This window comes from Rissa tridactyla, chromosome 1 (assembly GCF_028500815.1).
Source record: "Rissa tridactyla isolate bRisTri1 chromosome 1, bRisTri1.patW.cur.20221130, whole genome shotgun sequence".
Lineage (NCBI taxonomy): Eukaryota > Metazoa > Chordata > Aves > Charadriiformes > Laridae > Rissa > Rissa tridactyla.
Window position 1 is genome coordinate 104,435,265 of NC_071466.1, and position 16,528 is coordinate 104,451,792.

The 16,528-nt window shown below is 44.5% G+C and overlaps 1 protein-coding gene across 1 annotated transcript; it reads left to right on the forward strand.

Moving 5' to 3' along the window:
- Positions 1 to 575: 575 nt before the first annotated feature.
- On the forward strand, positions 576 to 5,283 carry MIS18A (MIS18 kinetochore protein A). Its single transcript, XM_054214256.1, has 5 exons — positions 576 to 893; positions 975 to 1,041; positions 2,155 to 2,277; positions 3,533 to 3,626; positions 4,333 to 5,283. Exons 1-5 carry the CDS (start codon positions 587 to 589, stop codon positions 4,411 to 4,413), a joined length of 672 nt encoding a protein of 223 aa, XP_054070231.1. The 5' UTR covers positions 576 to 586; the 3' UTR covers positions 4,414 to 5,283.
- The last annotated feature ends 11,245 nt before the right edge of the window (positions 5,284 to 16,528 follow it).

The following is a 16,528-nucleotide window of genomic DNA, read 5'->3' on the forward strand; positions in this document are numbered from 1 at the left end:
TGGAAGGCGTTTGGCTCACAGCAGCCTTGTGCCTAAGCAAACACACTCGTACATGCTTCACTGGGGTGCGCAGAACTCAAACTGCTCACGCTAAACGTGAAACAGACCCTCGGGCGCGTCTGTCGGATGAGTTTTGACTGCATCCCTGAAGCCCAGGGCTTACGTCGGAGCCGGGGAGGACAGGGCTGCTCGCTCAGGCGCCGGCCCGTGCCTCAGGGAGGGAAGGCGGGCCTGGCGGGACGCACGGCCGGGCAGCAAGATACATCAAACGCAGCACAAAAAGCGCCAGCTCGGTTCAAGGCAGCTTCCAAAACGCGTACCGCCATCTCTCCCCTGCCTCCCCACCGCTGGCAGCCCTCGAGCACCCCCCGAGATATCGCTGAGGGCGGCAAGAACAAGCCTCCGGCGGCCACGGCGACTGGGCAACACCGGCCGTTAACGTCCGTTAACGGCTGGGGGGCGGTGCCTCAGGGCGCTCGGCGGGCGGGGCCACGCGCAGTATTTCCCGCCCCCCCCCTTTCACATCCCCTCCTGCCCCGGCGGTCAGCGGGTCGGTATCACTTCCGCTTCCGGCGGTTTGAAGGCAATGGCGGGCAGCCCGTTCCCGCTCTCGCCGCCGGGCCTGGTGGCGGAGCTGGATTCCTCCCTGTTGCTGCTGGAGGCAGGCGCCGGCGGGCGGGCGCCGGCAGAGCAGCAGCCGGTAGAGCAGCAACAGCAGGCGCAACAACAGCAGGCGCAACAACAACAACAACAACAGCAGCAGCAGCAGCAGGCGGCGGAGAACGGAGACCTGCTGCCCATGGTGTTCCTCTGCGGCGGCTGCAAGCGGCCGGTGGGCGACACGCTGAGCTGGGTGACCAACGACGAGGAGGGGGGCTGCATCCTGCTGCGCAGTGAGTCCCGGCCCCTCACGTCCCGCCCTGCACTGTCCCGCCCGGCCGCCGTTGGTCATTTCCCTCCCCCGTTCTCCGCAGGTGCGGCCGACAACGTCTCGGTGGACCCGGAGCGGAAGCTCTCCAAGCGGCCCGGCGAGTGCGGATGGTGAGGCTCGGCCCCGGCGCCCCTCTTCTGCCCCCGAGGGTGTGTGTGGGGGTGTCCCCTCCTGCGCCCTGCCCTCCCTCTGCCGAGGGGCCGCGGGGAAGGCGCTGAGGAAAAGCCGGATAAACGTCCCGTCAGGTGCTGCCGGCCCCTGTTCCCCCGGGCAGGGCCGGGGAGCCTGGGCCCGCAACGCTTCTTAACGGGCAGTGTGTGCAAAATGCTTATTGTGTGTTAGTCTTGCTGGGGTCAGCCGGCCTGAGGAGCCACTGGGAATGCAGGCTGAAAAAATGAGTGCTCGTAATTACAGTATGTACGTCAGGAGTGAATGCTCTAAAAATAAAAAAAATCACGGAATCTTCAGAGTTGGAAGGGACCTCTAGAGATCATCTAGTCCAACTCCCCTGCTAGAGCAGGATTGCCTGAAGCACATCCCTCAGGGCTGCATCCAGGCGGGTCTTGAAAATCTCCAGAGAAGGGGACTCCACAACCTCCCTGGGCAGCCTGTTCCAGTGCTCTGTCACCCTCACTGTAAAGAAGTTTTTCCGTGTATTTGAATGGAACTTCCTATGTTCCAGCTTGTGCCTGTTACCTCTCATCCTGTTACTGGGAACCATTGAAAAAAGTCTGGCTCCTTAAACCCACCCTTTAGATACTTGTAAACACTAATCAGGTCCCCCCTCAACCTTCTCTTCTCCAGGCTAAAGAGTCCCAGCTCTTTCAGCCTTTCCTCATAAGGGAGGTGCTCCAGTCCCATAATCATCTTGGTTGCCCTACGCTGGACTCGCTCCAGTAGTTCCCTGTCCCTCTTGAACTGGGGAGCCCAAAACTGGACACAGTACTCCAGTTGTGGCCTCACCAGTGCAGAGTAGAGGGGGAGAATGACCTCCCTCGACCTACTGGCCACAGTCTTCCCTATGCAGCCCAGGATGCCATTGGCCTTCTTGGCGACAAGGGCACACTGCTGGCTCATGGATAATTTGCTGTCTACCAGGACCCCCAGGTCCTTCTCCTCAGAGCTGCAGCGGATTACTTTATTATTTTTTTTTTAGAATAGGGGTGTGGAGAGGTGCTGCTTCTTGTTTTCTCCTGAATAAATGTTACATGTTTTACTTACAGCATGGTTGAAACATTATCCTGCTCTGGCTGCTCAGTGACACTCGGCAACATCTATAGATGCACCCCAAAGCATCTTGACTACAAGAGGGATTTGTTCTGTTTCAATGTTGACTCAATTGAAAGGTAAAGGCAGGATTTTTATTGATAAGCCTGATAGCTATACCTTACCCACCATACATCTTACTGAGGAATGCTCTTAATGTTTGTGGCACACCTAAAGGTAGCTGTTACTGCTGCTTTGTTCCGGAGTGGTTTTCTCTATTACTGCTGTTAGGATCATAGTGCTGAAGCATGAGGAACATCATCTGTGTGACGTTAGACAAATCCTAGAAAAAAGAAAAGGGCTGAATTTTGTATGTGAAACTGCATACCACCCAAGAAAATAATAACACTAGGTAGATGGGTGTGTTCCTTCATGTTTGATCAGAAGAGGCTAAGTATGTGCTCTGCTTCAGACAAAATGAGCCTGTGGTCATTGGTACTACCAAATAGGCATGTTTGTATGATATTAGAAATAAATGTCAGCAGAGAAGATGGGGAAAGGAGCTTAAGCAGATCTGTAGTTGAGGTCTGACCTGTACTGGTCAAGTCTGCTTTTTCCTTGCTAAGGTAGGCAAAAGCAGATCTTAAAACTGATGTGTGCTTGAGGCACTCACTTAACTGTCTTACAGTTAAAACCTGTCTAGAAAGTGAAGATGTGCTATTGTATTGGTTTTAACTGGTTTATAGCACTTAAAAGTGGTCTTAAAATACTCTTCAATAACTATATCCTTAATTAAGTCTCCACACCAGAGTGCTTTTATCCAAACGTTACCCTAGTAAACAGAGATAGGTTACCTTTATTTCTGTCTGGGATAGGTTGAATGTTTCTGGTTTTTTTAAGTTATAGTTTATATTGCTGTATCTATGTGGATGTTCACCTTCCTAAACTGGACAGGTTTTTTTTCCTCTTTCCACAGCTATGATACTTTGATTTTTCCATGTCAGTAAAATTCTGTGAAACACTAACATGGTGACAAAATGGCATTTTCTTGGCTAGTAATGCTGATTACTGGCTCTCCCAGCTTGTGCTACAGTATTCTCAATGTCTGCGTAATTTTTCATCGTATCCTGTAGCACCAGAATTCCCGACTGTCTCTTGGAGTTCTAACTTTCATAAAGCAGTGGTGTCTTGGTAGTTCTGTGCTTAAAATTGTTTTCATTTCACTGTACAGTTTGTTTACAAGATTACCAAATATAGGTATTTTAATTGTTGCTGGAATCATGCTTCCACTTTGCTAGCTTATTAATTGTAATCATTGAGAACAATGGATGAGTCCTACATTTGTTTTTTTGCCTTCAGAGAGAAAAGTGCATGATCTAAACTGTAGCGTATCAGTTACATTCTAGGATCCTCAGAAAAGCAAGCTCTTACTGATGAGGAACCTTTAACTCTTGAAAGTCGAGCTGTCTTGGAAGAGTTGCTAAAAAGGGTAAGATTTAACCTTATACCATTCTTTGTTTAAATCACCTTTATGAAATCTTAATATCCTTAAATATTTTCTACAAAACAGCTTATTTAATCCAAATCAATTCTGTGGGTTTTAACATATGCTGTAATACTTCATGCTATTAATATTTTGTGTTATGCCAGATTTTCAGTAACTTTTCCTTCAATTTTAATGGTAATTCGCACTTTATGAAGCACAGCTTTAGATTCTTATCTATGTTTGTAATTAGAAATTTCGTTTCTAGTTCTGATGCATTTCTGCAGATTTTCACTCAACTTTTAGTCGTGTCTCTTCTGTCTTTCATGTAAACTGACAATGCTTTTTTTCTGTAACTTTATTATGTAGTATTTCAATACAAAGTTGACATTTTTCTCTATTGAAAACTTCTGATTGCAGGTAGCAATCAGTTGGGAGCAACACTGTCAGTGAAGTCAGGTCTCAAAGCTGATGCTTGTCTAGCAAAAGCTGAATGTGTGGAGCTGACACCAATGTTGAAGACAATTATAGATTTGAGAGTACGGAGAGTTAATATTAGAGTTGAGTGAACTTTCACACTATGAAAGTAGCAGGAGTAGAATCAAATAGGATTGGTGATGCAAGATCGAATTTGAGCACTCACATGTACGCTTGCTTTTTGTATTGGCAAGTTCTGTTTATAACCAGGTATCTTTCCCTGTTTACTTCACAGACAGAAACTGTATTAAAGGCTCTGGAGACAAGACTGACTACGGTTGAATCAAGTATAGCTTCTCTTCACAATAAAGCCTGAAAGAATTTACATGCAGTTACATTACAGTTTAACCACAGGAGAATGATCTGTGTGAAATTTGTGCTTGTAATCCTCTGGAATCTGTGGGAACATTGAAAAAGCTGTGCAAAGAACTGAAAGACATTGTTGGCTCATGCTGCAGTAGAACAATGCTGACTATGGGCCCTCACCATAGACAAGGAGTTCCTTTCTTTTCTGCTGAAAGGATATGCCAGAAAGAAATGGATTTTTTAAAATCAAATTTCTGTAGATTTTTGGTTTAAATGTAAATATTTATTTAAATTGTTATCTCTGGCAGTAAAGCATTTATCTCCTTACTTCCCTGCTACTCAGTATCTACTGAACTGGGTGTGCTTCTTTTTCCTAAACCAATAAAAATACACCTGTGATGTCTGAAGGAGCAACCCGTCATTTTTCTCATCTCCACAGCCTTTGCTTGACCTGCGCTCAGAGATGGGAATGGCACAGAAAGTGTATAGGGTGGTTTATTGGTTGTTTCTCTCTTTTTTTTTTTTTTTTTGCGACCTTGGGGCTAAAATGTAATGTGAAAGAAGGCTTTAAAAGCACTAGGTAAAATGGCTTTCCATGCAGTATTGAAGATCGTATGTATTACAGCTTCAAGGGGAGGAAAGTAAAGAAGGCTGGTAGCAGCACACCTTTAAGCAGAGCTTGGTGTGTATTTGAGCAATGAATAAAAATGCTGATTAAGAACACTTGTCACTATTTTGTTGTTCAATGCAGTTACTTCAGTTATTTGTCTTTGGTCTTTTGTGTATTTAATCAATTGTCAGTGTTTCTTATGTAGTTTAAGTGTCCAAAGTATTTTTTTTTTAAATAAAAGCAAGCAGTTGTAGTCTAAAGGAAGAATAATTTTGAAAAGGTCTTTTTTGTTACCTAGCACTACTTAATTTTACTGCTTCAAGTTTTCTACAAAAACCTAGAATGAATTTCCCACTGTTCTCCCCCATTGGTAGGTGCTGTTTCTCTCATAAAAGATTCTTCCCCCCCTCCTCTTCTCTTCTTCTCTATTTGCTGCTTTGTTTTGAAGTAGTATTCAAGTTTAACCTGTAGTGATGAGTCTTCTATTCTTTCATGTTTGGGTAACTAAAACATTTTGTTATTTGCATACCTGCCAAAGGAATTGTTAAAAGCACTAATCGTTCTAATCAAATTACTCCAGTGTAACTTTTGAGGCAGTTTCTTACCAATGTCCAAAAACTTGTTAGGGAAGTGACATAGTAGACTTCATCCTGGATGTCTGAAGAGAACCAGAGAACGCTCTGCCCTTCAGTTGAAGGTTGGTTGATGTTTTTCATTATATACAGAGTTTTTGTTGGTAATGTTAACAGCTGAGGGCTTGATAGACCTACCTTTTCAGATGTAATGCTTTTCCCAGATAGATACGTATTTTTTCTTTAACATGTGGCTTTCCTTTTCTGTTAAGGACAGCTATGGGAGCAGGGACAGAAGCCCATAAAGATTTCTGTAGACTTCTTTTTTTTTGAGATGAACATGTATTCAATTTCTTTAACCAAAGATTGAGACTGTATTGAGACAAGACAGCATAATCTTTTACATCTGTATTCTAACAAAGTAGCAGCAAGACGCAAAGGTGCAAAGATAAACTTGCGTGTTTTTCTGATGCTTCCCTATCCAAATTACTGGCATGTTAGAGGTGGAAGACTGAATAGGTTTATCAACCTGGAGGTAGTTTCTAAGTGGACTTTTGTATTTGTTCCATTATATTATGAAATAACTGTTTTGGATCTACCTTTGGAAAGAACCAGGTTTGCTGGCCTCAAGCACCACCTGTAGCTTTAAATATGTTCCTCAGTTAAACACAGAGGTCTGCTAGCTGTGGTTCAGAGCGAGTTCCCTAAGTAGATTCACCAGCTGAGTTCCTTCTGAGGCTCGTTTAGGTAGATTCCAAGCACCTGTCTCCTATATATCTTGCTACTATGTGTAACAAAAGTAAAATGTATATACGTAAGCAAGTAGTCAAAATAAGAAATGATTGCTTATCTTAAGGAAAGCATGCAAATTCCATAACTATCCCTCTTTTCTAGCTACTATGGGAAAAATACCTGCTGAAGAAGGAACCCAAAAACCAATCCCACCATTATGTCCCTGAACTCAAAGGCAGAATTGACTACAAATAATCTGGATTAAAGCGCGTGTTCCTGCGATGGAACAGACGTAGGTAACACATTTTAAAAGTGTGTGTTAAGTAACCATTTTTCGCCTTGGCTTAGTGTTAGGGTCTTCCATATCTTTATTAAATACCTGCTTTTGGCATCAATGTATATTTAGAACAATGTCTCTTAGCATATTGTAGGTGGGATCTCGAGTACATTAACACAACAGACTCTTAAAATAGTGTTTCCACACTCTCAAGGGTTGCCAGCTGCTGCTTTGCTAAGGTGTGTAATGAACAGTCTAAATTTAGAATAAATTTCATAAGGATGCAGAGATATTTATATCTGCATGGGGAAATGAGTCTATTCGGGTATGTACGTTGTTCCAAGAAGATGAAATAGGGTTTTTTTTACTGTGAAGTTCAACTGGGAGCTAGTATCTTGTGTAGTTAAGTGGGCTAAAGGTAATATAATAGAGAATTTTGTGTTTAAATGTATAAATGTGTATGATGGTACACTTGAGCAATTTTTAAACATTAAAGAAGCTGTAGTTGTTCCCCAGCCAAATATAGTGGCAAAGTTTTAGTGTGTCAGCAGGATGTACAGTTTATAGCCACATGTAAAAGGTATTGCTCCTTCTTCAAAAAGCAGTACCTGATGCTGGGTGACAGTTCCCTCTATACCCAGTTTCTTGGTTTCTGCTCTTGAAGGCAGAGTAAACAGGAAGGTTAATTCTCCTCTGGGGGAATCTGTGTGCTCAATGGTGCACTTCCTTCCACTTGTCCTAGGCACTTTGTGCATTCTGTGCTGGCAGGGGCGAAAATACCACTTCGTTTGAGTTCTGTAATTTTGTGTGTAGTTAACTATGGCAGGGGTTTAGTTCAAGTACAACAATACTTTGTAGCTCACTCCAATTTTGCCCTTTAGAGAGAGAAAGTGGTATAACATCAAATACGTATCTTCAGAGGATTAAAATTGAGGTTTCAGTATCCCCCGATTCAAACTTTAAAACACTTTCCTGTGTCTTGAAAACCACCCCAAAACTCTGATAAGAATTGCAAGCAAAACTTCACGTGTACAGAATCCACTAGCAGGGAAGGAATGAGGAAGACAATACGTGCCGCACAAAGAATGTATTTAAGGATGGATAATGCTGCATGTGTTCTCTGTAGCTTATTAATAAACACATCATGGAACTGTCAATTGAAGAAAAGTGGGAAACACACAAAAAATGTTACAGGTGTGCTAAAAAATCTGTATGTGTTTAGGAAAGATGAAAACTGGGAATTAACTTACATGAGAGCAGAGCTTTTACAAGCTGTTTTGGAGGGGGGGATGGACAGGTGTTGCGGAAGGAGTGATGCACTTCACTTGGAGAAGCAGCAATATATTGATACAAAGTAATGATTTAACAAAGTTTGATAGCTAACGTGAGAGTTTTAACAAGATTTGATGGGAAGGTACACTTGGTTATTTACTGCATAGAGGCAGACAGAACTGTCAGAGAGACCCTCCCGTTGAGTCATGAGGTTCAGAAATGACCCCCTTGCTTTCTAAACTCCTTCTCAGGGAGGAGTCTAGGTGCGGCTGGATCCAGTCCTAGTCCCAGACTTGGTCAATGGTTTGTGTCTAAAGGATTATATATGCACGATCAATCCTTTGTATCACTTAGCTGAGATTTCAAAGTTTAGCATGCTATTAGTCACTTACAGAGAATCTGTTGCGGCAAGGAATCTCTTTCTTAACTTTGAGGAGTAACCTTGAGCGGGCGTCCCTACTCAAGGGGAGATCCTGGTGTGCAGCCCACTGCTGTAGAGGAGAGCTCAAAGGGCTCTTGGGCTGTTCACTATTTATGGGGGTACGATAATTGCCCTATAGTCATATTTGCACGTCGACAACAGTACTGGTATTGTGGTTACGTGGGTGCCTTGCTCAAGTTAGCCCTTGGATATTGTATTTTCATCTGTCTCCCCGAAGCCACGTTGAGCCAGATGCTGCCATCAGGACTAGACGCAGCCATTACGACCACCATGGGTGGTTATCGCTTGGGCGGGGTTATGGGAGATAAACATCAGGTTGTCTGTGGAGCACACTGTCACGGCAGGTGAGCTAGACTTTAGGTTACATTCAAGAAGATGAGCAGGTTTTGAATGGTTTCTCATCTTAATGCTTTTTCAGAGTACCTAATTTCAGATTTTAATGTGTGACTCAGACTCTCGTTTGTCCTAGCGTTCCTTTTATGACAGTAGAGCGCTGTTTGCTAGAGTGTCAGTGTGTCTGAAATACTGGTTATATTCTGTAACTATTTAACTTAAAACCAAAAAAACCCCTCATCCTCCCCGCCCCCACATCTGTTTCTTTAGCCCCAGGTAATGCTGACAGGAACCTTCTCACCTAGCACCTGCTGAACTAGCTACTGGTGCAGGAAAAAAAAAGGGGGTTCTTTCTGGTTGAAAAAGCGATCATTTGTCTCCTTTCTTATATACTAGTATGGAGGAAGTTTGTATCTGTACTTTAAAACTGTCCCTAATGGCTTTCTTTCCCAAGCTGATATTTGACAGAAATGCTTCTATGACTTCAAAGGACATTGGTCAGAACTTCCATTGGTGGTAAATATCTTGTAAAATAGCAGCGCGTCAACTTTGACAATAGCCCTCTGAATAGCATGTGCTGGGAGCATAAATACGCACTATGCTTCCATTTTCCATGTGGGCAAAATCTAGCCTACTTCTTCTCAAGCTGGGGTAAAGCTGTTGCATTATAGTCATGTAGCTGTAGTAATGAATGGGCTGTAAAGCATTTAGCAGCACAGACATGTTTGTCCATAAAGGCCTAGGAAACCTGAGGGAACAAATATAAGGACAATCTCTCCTTCTTGCACAAGAACGTAGAGCATCCAACAACGATGGTTAGCAAGCTCCACGCTGAGTTTGGCACCTGGTGGCCTTTCCCAGCTGTCTTTACAGATGACACTGGTCAAGTTGCTGAGGTTAGGATTTCAAAGTTGCCAAGGTGACAGAGCCACAGACTGATCTTATTATTTTTTTTATTGCGCCAAAATTTCAGGTTAGGCTAAGATTTCTAAATTAGGTAGAGATTGGCTTTGTTAGTTTTCCAAACTTAGCACTGTAGCAGAGGCCAGACATACCTTTCTGGGAACATGTCCCAAACAGGCAATATTCTTTTAGGGAGTGTAGTAGTTCCTGCCTAATCCATATGATAATTATAGCTCTTGGTTTCAGGAGATGTCTAAAAGATGAGGGTCTCAAACTCTCCTGGCTGTTGTTCAACTTTTTGGTAATAAAACAGTAGAGATGAGTAGGAAATAAGCAACAACTAATGTTCTTATCTGGATGTGATTTCTGCTCTAAAAAAAGGCTTGCAAAAAAGCATAGGGAACAGCTAGGTTTGCACTGTATGGCAAGATGCAGTAGAGTAGAGGTCCAGCAGATAGCACTAGCAGTGGGCTGGAAATGTAATTGCTGTTGTTAATCTTAAAGCACCATGGATACAGCTGGGCCTTCCCAGAAAGAGACCAAGCAAGATGGCTGAAAAGACACAAGGAAAGGAAAGAAGTGCAAGTGCAAAACAGAACTGCTACTCGAGGTGGGATGGACTTGGAAGGGGAAGAGAATTGGGGGCAGGAGGGATTGAGATGAAGGTGGAGACAGTCTTATTGCTGTACTGAATGTCCTCAGAATGCTCACAAGAAAGGAGAACAACCCTTGAGTGAGGTTTCTAGATCAGGAGGTTAGGGTCCCCGTGTCCTTCACGGACAGGGAAAGAGGCTTCTTGCCTGACTAAAGGTGTCTGCCTCATTTAGAGACCTGAGGTACATGCGTAAAGTAGAGGTGAACTGTTTGGCGGGAACCCCTGGTGTCCATAGTGCACTGTAGTTTGTCCACACTTAGGCTTTGAGAATCCAGTAGCTGGAAAACTGCCTCCATCAATGCCTCTTTCCTTTCCAGCTGGTAAGATTGAGAAAAGCTGAAGAAGAGCCTGAACTGGAGAAAATGTACAGGAACAGAAGGTGAAAAGGAAACTGGCACATAATATCCTGACAGGAAAGCACGATACTGTGGGAGTAAGCATGAAGAAAATAGAAGTGTGATTCCAAAAAGAGTTAAGCACCTGAATCAGTTCTAGAGAGATCTGAACATCGGATTCCTTTAGGTCTTGTGTATGCAGGCAAACTGACAGATATAGTTACTGGAGAGTAAACTGACACAGCAGATTCTGGAATAAAATAACTTATTCTCACAAAATGAGTTTACATGGGGAGCGGGGACACCCACCAGAGCAGGCATTGTGGTGCAGATGCATGTCAAGTCCTCTATATGAACAAGGCAGCAGATTCTTTCAAAACTCTTCTCGCAAGTCTTCAGGGCAGGAAAGGATTGCAGAAAACGTTCCACAATTGAAAAGAGGAAGTCAATGAAAAACAGTTAATGAAAATTCCCAGTGAACAAAAAAAAAAAAAAAAAAAAAAAAAAAAAGAGAAGAAATAGCAAAAGGAGCTAAGTATGAGTAGGTTTTTTTTCTTCAATATCCATATGATCTACACACAAACTGATAATGTTACATTCAAAAGGACCCAAGTCTTCATTCCATATGGAGTGAAAAATTGGAATGCTTTGTTGGTGAAATTAATTGCTTTAGCAATCCAGTCAAAATAGTAGCAAGCAGCTATTATTAATCTATTTACAATGATATCAACACCTACTGTTCAAATTTTCCAATTATTGCTAATTCCCATTAATAATAAAATTAAGACCATTATATAGACTTTCTACCTTCTCCCCCCTCTTCTCTGTTGTGATGTTCACCTATGTGCCCTTGGCCTGCAGTGGAGGGCCTTTTTTATTCCTCAGATGGGATGGTGCAGCCACTTGTCAGTGTCCAGGTTCTTCAGAAGGTCATGTGCTGATGTTGGTAGTGGGTGGGTTTCTTGGGACAGCTTGGTGCTATTTATGCACATTTCCAAGTAGCTGACTGCTAACACATCTTTCTGATTGGTCTACAAATTCAGTAATATAATGTTAACAGGCTAGCAAAATCATAGAATCATAGGGTTGGAAGGGACCTCTGGAGATCATCTAGTTCAACCGCCCTGCCAGAGCAGGGTCACCTACAGCAGGTTGCACAGGAACGTGTCCAAGCGGGTTTTGAATGTCTCCAGAGATGGAGACTCCACCACCTCTCTGGGCAGCCTGTTCCAGTGCTCTGCCACCCTCAAAGTAAAGAAGTTCCTCCTCGTGTTTAGATGGATCTTCCTATGCTCAAGTTTGTGCCCATTACCTCTTGTCCTGTTGCCAGGCACCACTGAAAAGAGCCTGGTCCCATCCTCCTGACACCCACCCTTTAAGTATTTATAAGCGTTGGTAAGGTCCCCCCTCAGTCGTCTTTTTTCCAGACCGAAGAGGCTCAAATCCTTCAGCCTTTCTTCATAAGAGAGGTGTTCCAGTCCCCTAATCATCTTTGTAGCCCTTTGCTGCACCCTCTCCAGCAGTTCCCTGTCCCTCTTGAACCGGGGAGCCCAGAACTGGACACAGTACTCCAGGTGCAGCCTCACCAAGGCAGAGTAGAGGGGGAGGATGACCTCCCTCGACCTGCTGGCCACACTCTTCTTGATGCAGCCCAGGATGCCATTGGCCTTCTTGGCCACGAGGGCACATTGCTGGCTCATGGTCATCCTGTTGTCCACCAGGACTCCCAGGTGTCTTTCAGCTGAGCTGCTCTCCAGCACATCAGCCCCTGACCTGTACTGGTGCAGGGGGTTGTTCCTCCCCAGGTGCAGCACCCTACACTTGCCCTTGTTGAATTTCATAAGGTTCCTCTTTGCCCAAATCTCCAACCTGTCCAGGTCTCTCTGTATGGCGGCACAGTGTTCCGGTGTGTCAACCACCCCTCCCAGCTTTGTGTCATTGGCAATCTTGCTGAGGGTGCACTCTATCCCTTCATCTAGGTCATTGATGAATATATTGAAGAGGACTGGACCCAGTACTGAGCCCTGGGGAACACCACTCGTCACTGACCTCCAACTAGACTCTGTGCCCCTAATCACGACCCTCTGAGCTCTGTCTTTCAACCAGTTATCTATCCACCTTACTGTCCACTCATCTAGCCCACTCTTCCTAAGCTTCCCTATGAGGATGCTGTGGGATACCGTGTCGAACGCCTTGCTTAAGTCAAGGTAGACCACATCCACTGCCCTCCCCTCATCTATCCATCCAGTCATGTCATCATAGAAGGCTGTCAGATTAGTCAGACACGATTTCCCCTTGGTGAATCCATGTTGAGTACTTCTGATTGCTTTCTTTTCCTCCACATGCCTTGAGATGATGCCCGGAATGAGCTGTTCCATCATCTTTCCAGGGACAGAGGTGAGGCTGACTGGCCTGTAGTTCCCCGGCTCCTCCTTCTTGCCTTTTTTGAAGACTGGAGTGACATTGGCTTTCCTCCAGTCCTCAGCCTCGCCTGTTCTCCAGGACCTTTCAAAGATGATGGAGAGCAGCCCAGCAATGACTTCCACCAGCTCCCTCAGCACTCTCGGGTGCATCCCACTGGGGCCCAGGGACTTGTGAATATCTAATTGATCTAATTGATCCCTCACTAGATCCTCCTCAACCCAGGGGAAGTCGTCTTCTTTCCCCGAACATATATGGTATAACGCTTTGGGGTAATAATTGGAGCTACACAAAACTAATCTAAAGCTAAAACCAAGCTAAAGAAGTTCAAGACCAGACCGGTCCTACCATGTTTCTCAAACCCTTAAAGCATATTCTCATGGCAATAATGTCTGTGGCCTGCTAACAGCAATGGTGACACTGTATTGACAGTGCTACGGGGCTACAATAGAAGTAAGGCTTGTTTCTGTAATGCCAAGTAGTGTGACACTGTCCAGGCAATTCTTTCCATATGTCTCCCATGGCTTCCTACCGTGTGGCCAGAGGAGTGGAGCATTGACATCAGCTTGAAAACGAGCACAGAAACACAATCGTGTTTTCTTCTAAATTAACAAAAACTCCAAGCTCAGCCAAGTCGCCCAGGAGACCAAACCTATGTAATTTTATAGTACAGGGCTTTGTGTTTATTGCTAGGACAAAAGCGCTGGGGACATAAATCAGGAAAGATCCCCTTGTTTTCACTCCCTGCTGGTGTGAAAGCTACATTTCCCCCCTAGCCCCTGAGGGCTAGTGCTTATACTAGGATGACAGAGATGATTTGTTTTAAAGCTTTTGTAAACTGAGAGAAAACTCTTCCCAAATCTCTCAGCACAGCTAGTAGGAGGTTCAAACAATAAGGAATTAAAAACCTGAAATGCATTTGGCTTTTCTGACTGACTTTTAGCTGTGCCAGACTGTCAAAATGACATTATGTTACTGTATAACATCACACGAACCCCCTCTGTTAGTAAAGCCACTTCACTTTTAACGTTCCAAAATAATTTTCTATGCAGTTTTCTTTTCCAATAAAAATTTGCTATGAGAGGATCAGGCACAGATGTGGAAGAATTAAATAGTGGGCACTAACTCTAGCAGGGGCTAGGACAGGGAGGCTGCTCCTGCGCTGGGCATAGGGAGAGCTGTTCCTGGAAGACCACGTTCCTCCTTGATGTCCATGGTTTGAGGGGGGTGGTGATACTGAAGAGGGCAGAAGAATGTCTTAAGGATAGCAAAATAGGTTTTATTTCATTCAAGATTTTAACTGTTCCAACTGTTTAGATTATTCAGGGCGCAGAAGTTGTTGTCTGTCAGTTCATCCCTGAGGAACAGACATCTGTTAATGCAGAGACCCTCAGCCTGGCAGCACAGGAGGGGTCAGCGGTTTGGACTGCAAGCTAGGCAAAAATCATACAGGAAGGGAAAGGTATGATTCTTAACAGAATCAGTAAGGCAACTCCTATGCACCGATGTGCTCAAATAAAGGATGCTGCATGGCTGGAAAAGTGTAAGATAGGCCCGGTCTGGAGCTGGCTGTGGGTTTGTGTGGGGTCCCTGGGCCGCAGCTGCGTGGGTGGCACGGTTCAGAGCAGCCCCCAAGAGGCACGGGGCTCGCAGCCAGGGCTCGCTCCATCTGGCAGGGCTTGGGTATAGACAGCTTTCCCCGGGCCCCAATTTAAAACCACAAACAAACAAGAGCAGCAATAACAACAACAACAGCAAAAAACCCCACCAAACAAAAAACCCCACAAAACCAGGGATGAAAGCTGGGTTCAGACAACCGTCTCCAAGCATCCAAATAGGAGATGTGACTTCCAAGCTGCTGGCAATTGTCCAAATGCAATCGCAGGAGCCGAAGCCTGCTTCAGGCTCAGGTGCTCCGGCACTTATGAGAAACCAGCGCTTCAACGGCCACCCGGGGAGCTGAACTTTGGGCAGCCCCTCTACTTAGTTAAATCTTGACCCAAATGACTTGTTAATATGTAACTGCCAGGCTGATACCCATTTCGTTTCTCCGCTTGCTAGTACCACAGCAGAGTAACACAGGCTCCCAAACCTCCCTGCGATGCCTGTGTCCCCCCGGGCACCTGTGGTCCCTCCATGCTTTCCTGGTGAGGCCGGGAGAGGGCACATCTCCATAAGAGATTTCACTGCTGCTTCGCAGTGACAATTAGGATTTTCCCCTTCCAGCTCATTCTGCTCACTCTAGACTTCGGTTTTTCGCTACGTAGTGCTGCGAGTTTTTTGCCTTTCTTCACCTATTTGCTCTTCAAGATGAATTTGCAGGCTAGCTGGAGACTGCCAGCTGCCCTGCCTCGTTACTTGGAGGTAGGAGGCGTGGGTTTGTTGAATAAATACTGTTTAGATTCAAAACTGTTAAGACGGAGCCACAATGGAATCCGTAGGACTCTCATCTGTTACTTCCCTGGAGTTTCCTTGGGGATGATGTGCTATTATTACTGTGATGCTTTCTACGAAAAAGAAAAAGCAAAACTGAACAAGACACATTTTTTTAATCTTGAGAATAGATTAGGGCTCACATCTGTCTTTTGTTTCTGATATGTGAGATGTTATAGAAGCAATAAAATGTAGCAAGCATTCATTTAATCCATACTGGGGAGCAAATTTCCATGATTTGACAGAAACTAAAACCTTTTAGTTTATCTTTACAAAGCAAAATAAGGTAAGGTCAAAAACATGAAAACTTGCCTATTTAAGGATTTTATAGATAGACCATAATCTAGTTTCCAGTGGCACTGTGATACTCTAGAAAAGGAGCCCACAGCCTAAGTTTTGAAAGCCAAACTGCACACCATTCACTACGAGGTAATTAACACTGCTGGAAAATCTCAAACAGTTCCTGAAAGAACCAAAACATCTACCCACTGAATATGTATTTAAAAATATCTGGGGACAGAGTGACTTCATGCACTGATTCCTGTATGAGTAACAATAGGTTCTTCATTATTCACACTTCAATTGTTTTCTGCTTTTTTTTTTTCCTGCATCCTCTTTTGAGCTGTGAGTAACATGGATCCAGAGAAGAATGCTCGATGTAAGGAGAAACCCTGAAAACTGACGGTTCTCTGATACTAATGCTGCTTTTTAACGGCTGTTCTTTAAGCCTTGCATAAGCAAAGCTCTGCGTTATGTCAGGCCAGCAGGGCTTTTCCGAAAGCAGCTGATGAGAAAGGAGGGTTGAGCTTACAAAGCTTCATATTTGAGCAGGAATTAACAAGGCTTGGAAGCGGTTTGCAAACACCCAAGCTCTTCCTTGTTGCTGCTATCAGAAGCTGCCTTTTCTTAAAGCGTCTCCTCCCCAACCCCAATAAATACAGAGGGCTGGGTTGGCTTAGCCATGAAAGTCCTAAGTCATAATACTGCTGTTAATTTTCAGGCTGCTTATTTTATCTCCTCTGGTGTCTTGTTAGCCCCCTTGCTGGAGTACCACCCCAGCCCCTTAGGCACGGTGAAAGCCGGGTGGCTGGAGCCAGGGCTCAGGGACACTGCTTGCAAACCACTTTTCTTGTTTCGCTA

Bases quoted from the DNA above. Each gene is read 5' to 3' on its own strand.
- MIS18A (XM_054214256.1), top strand. From the start codon at position 587: ATGGCGGGCAGCCCGTTCCCGCTCTCGCCGCCGGGCCTGGTGGCGGAG. The intron at 1,042-2,154 runs GTGAGGCTCGGC...TTTTACTTACAG, and splicing joins CGGCCCGGCGAGTGCGGATG to CATGGTTGAAACATTATCCT. The intron at 2,278-3,532 runs GTAAAGGCAGGA...GTAGCGTATCAG, and splicing joins AATGTTGACTCAATTGAAAG to TTACATTCTAGGATCCTCAG.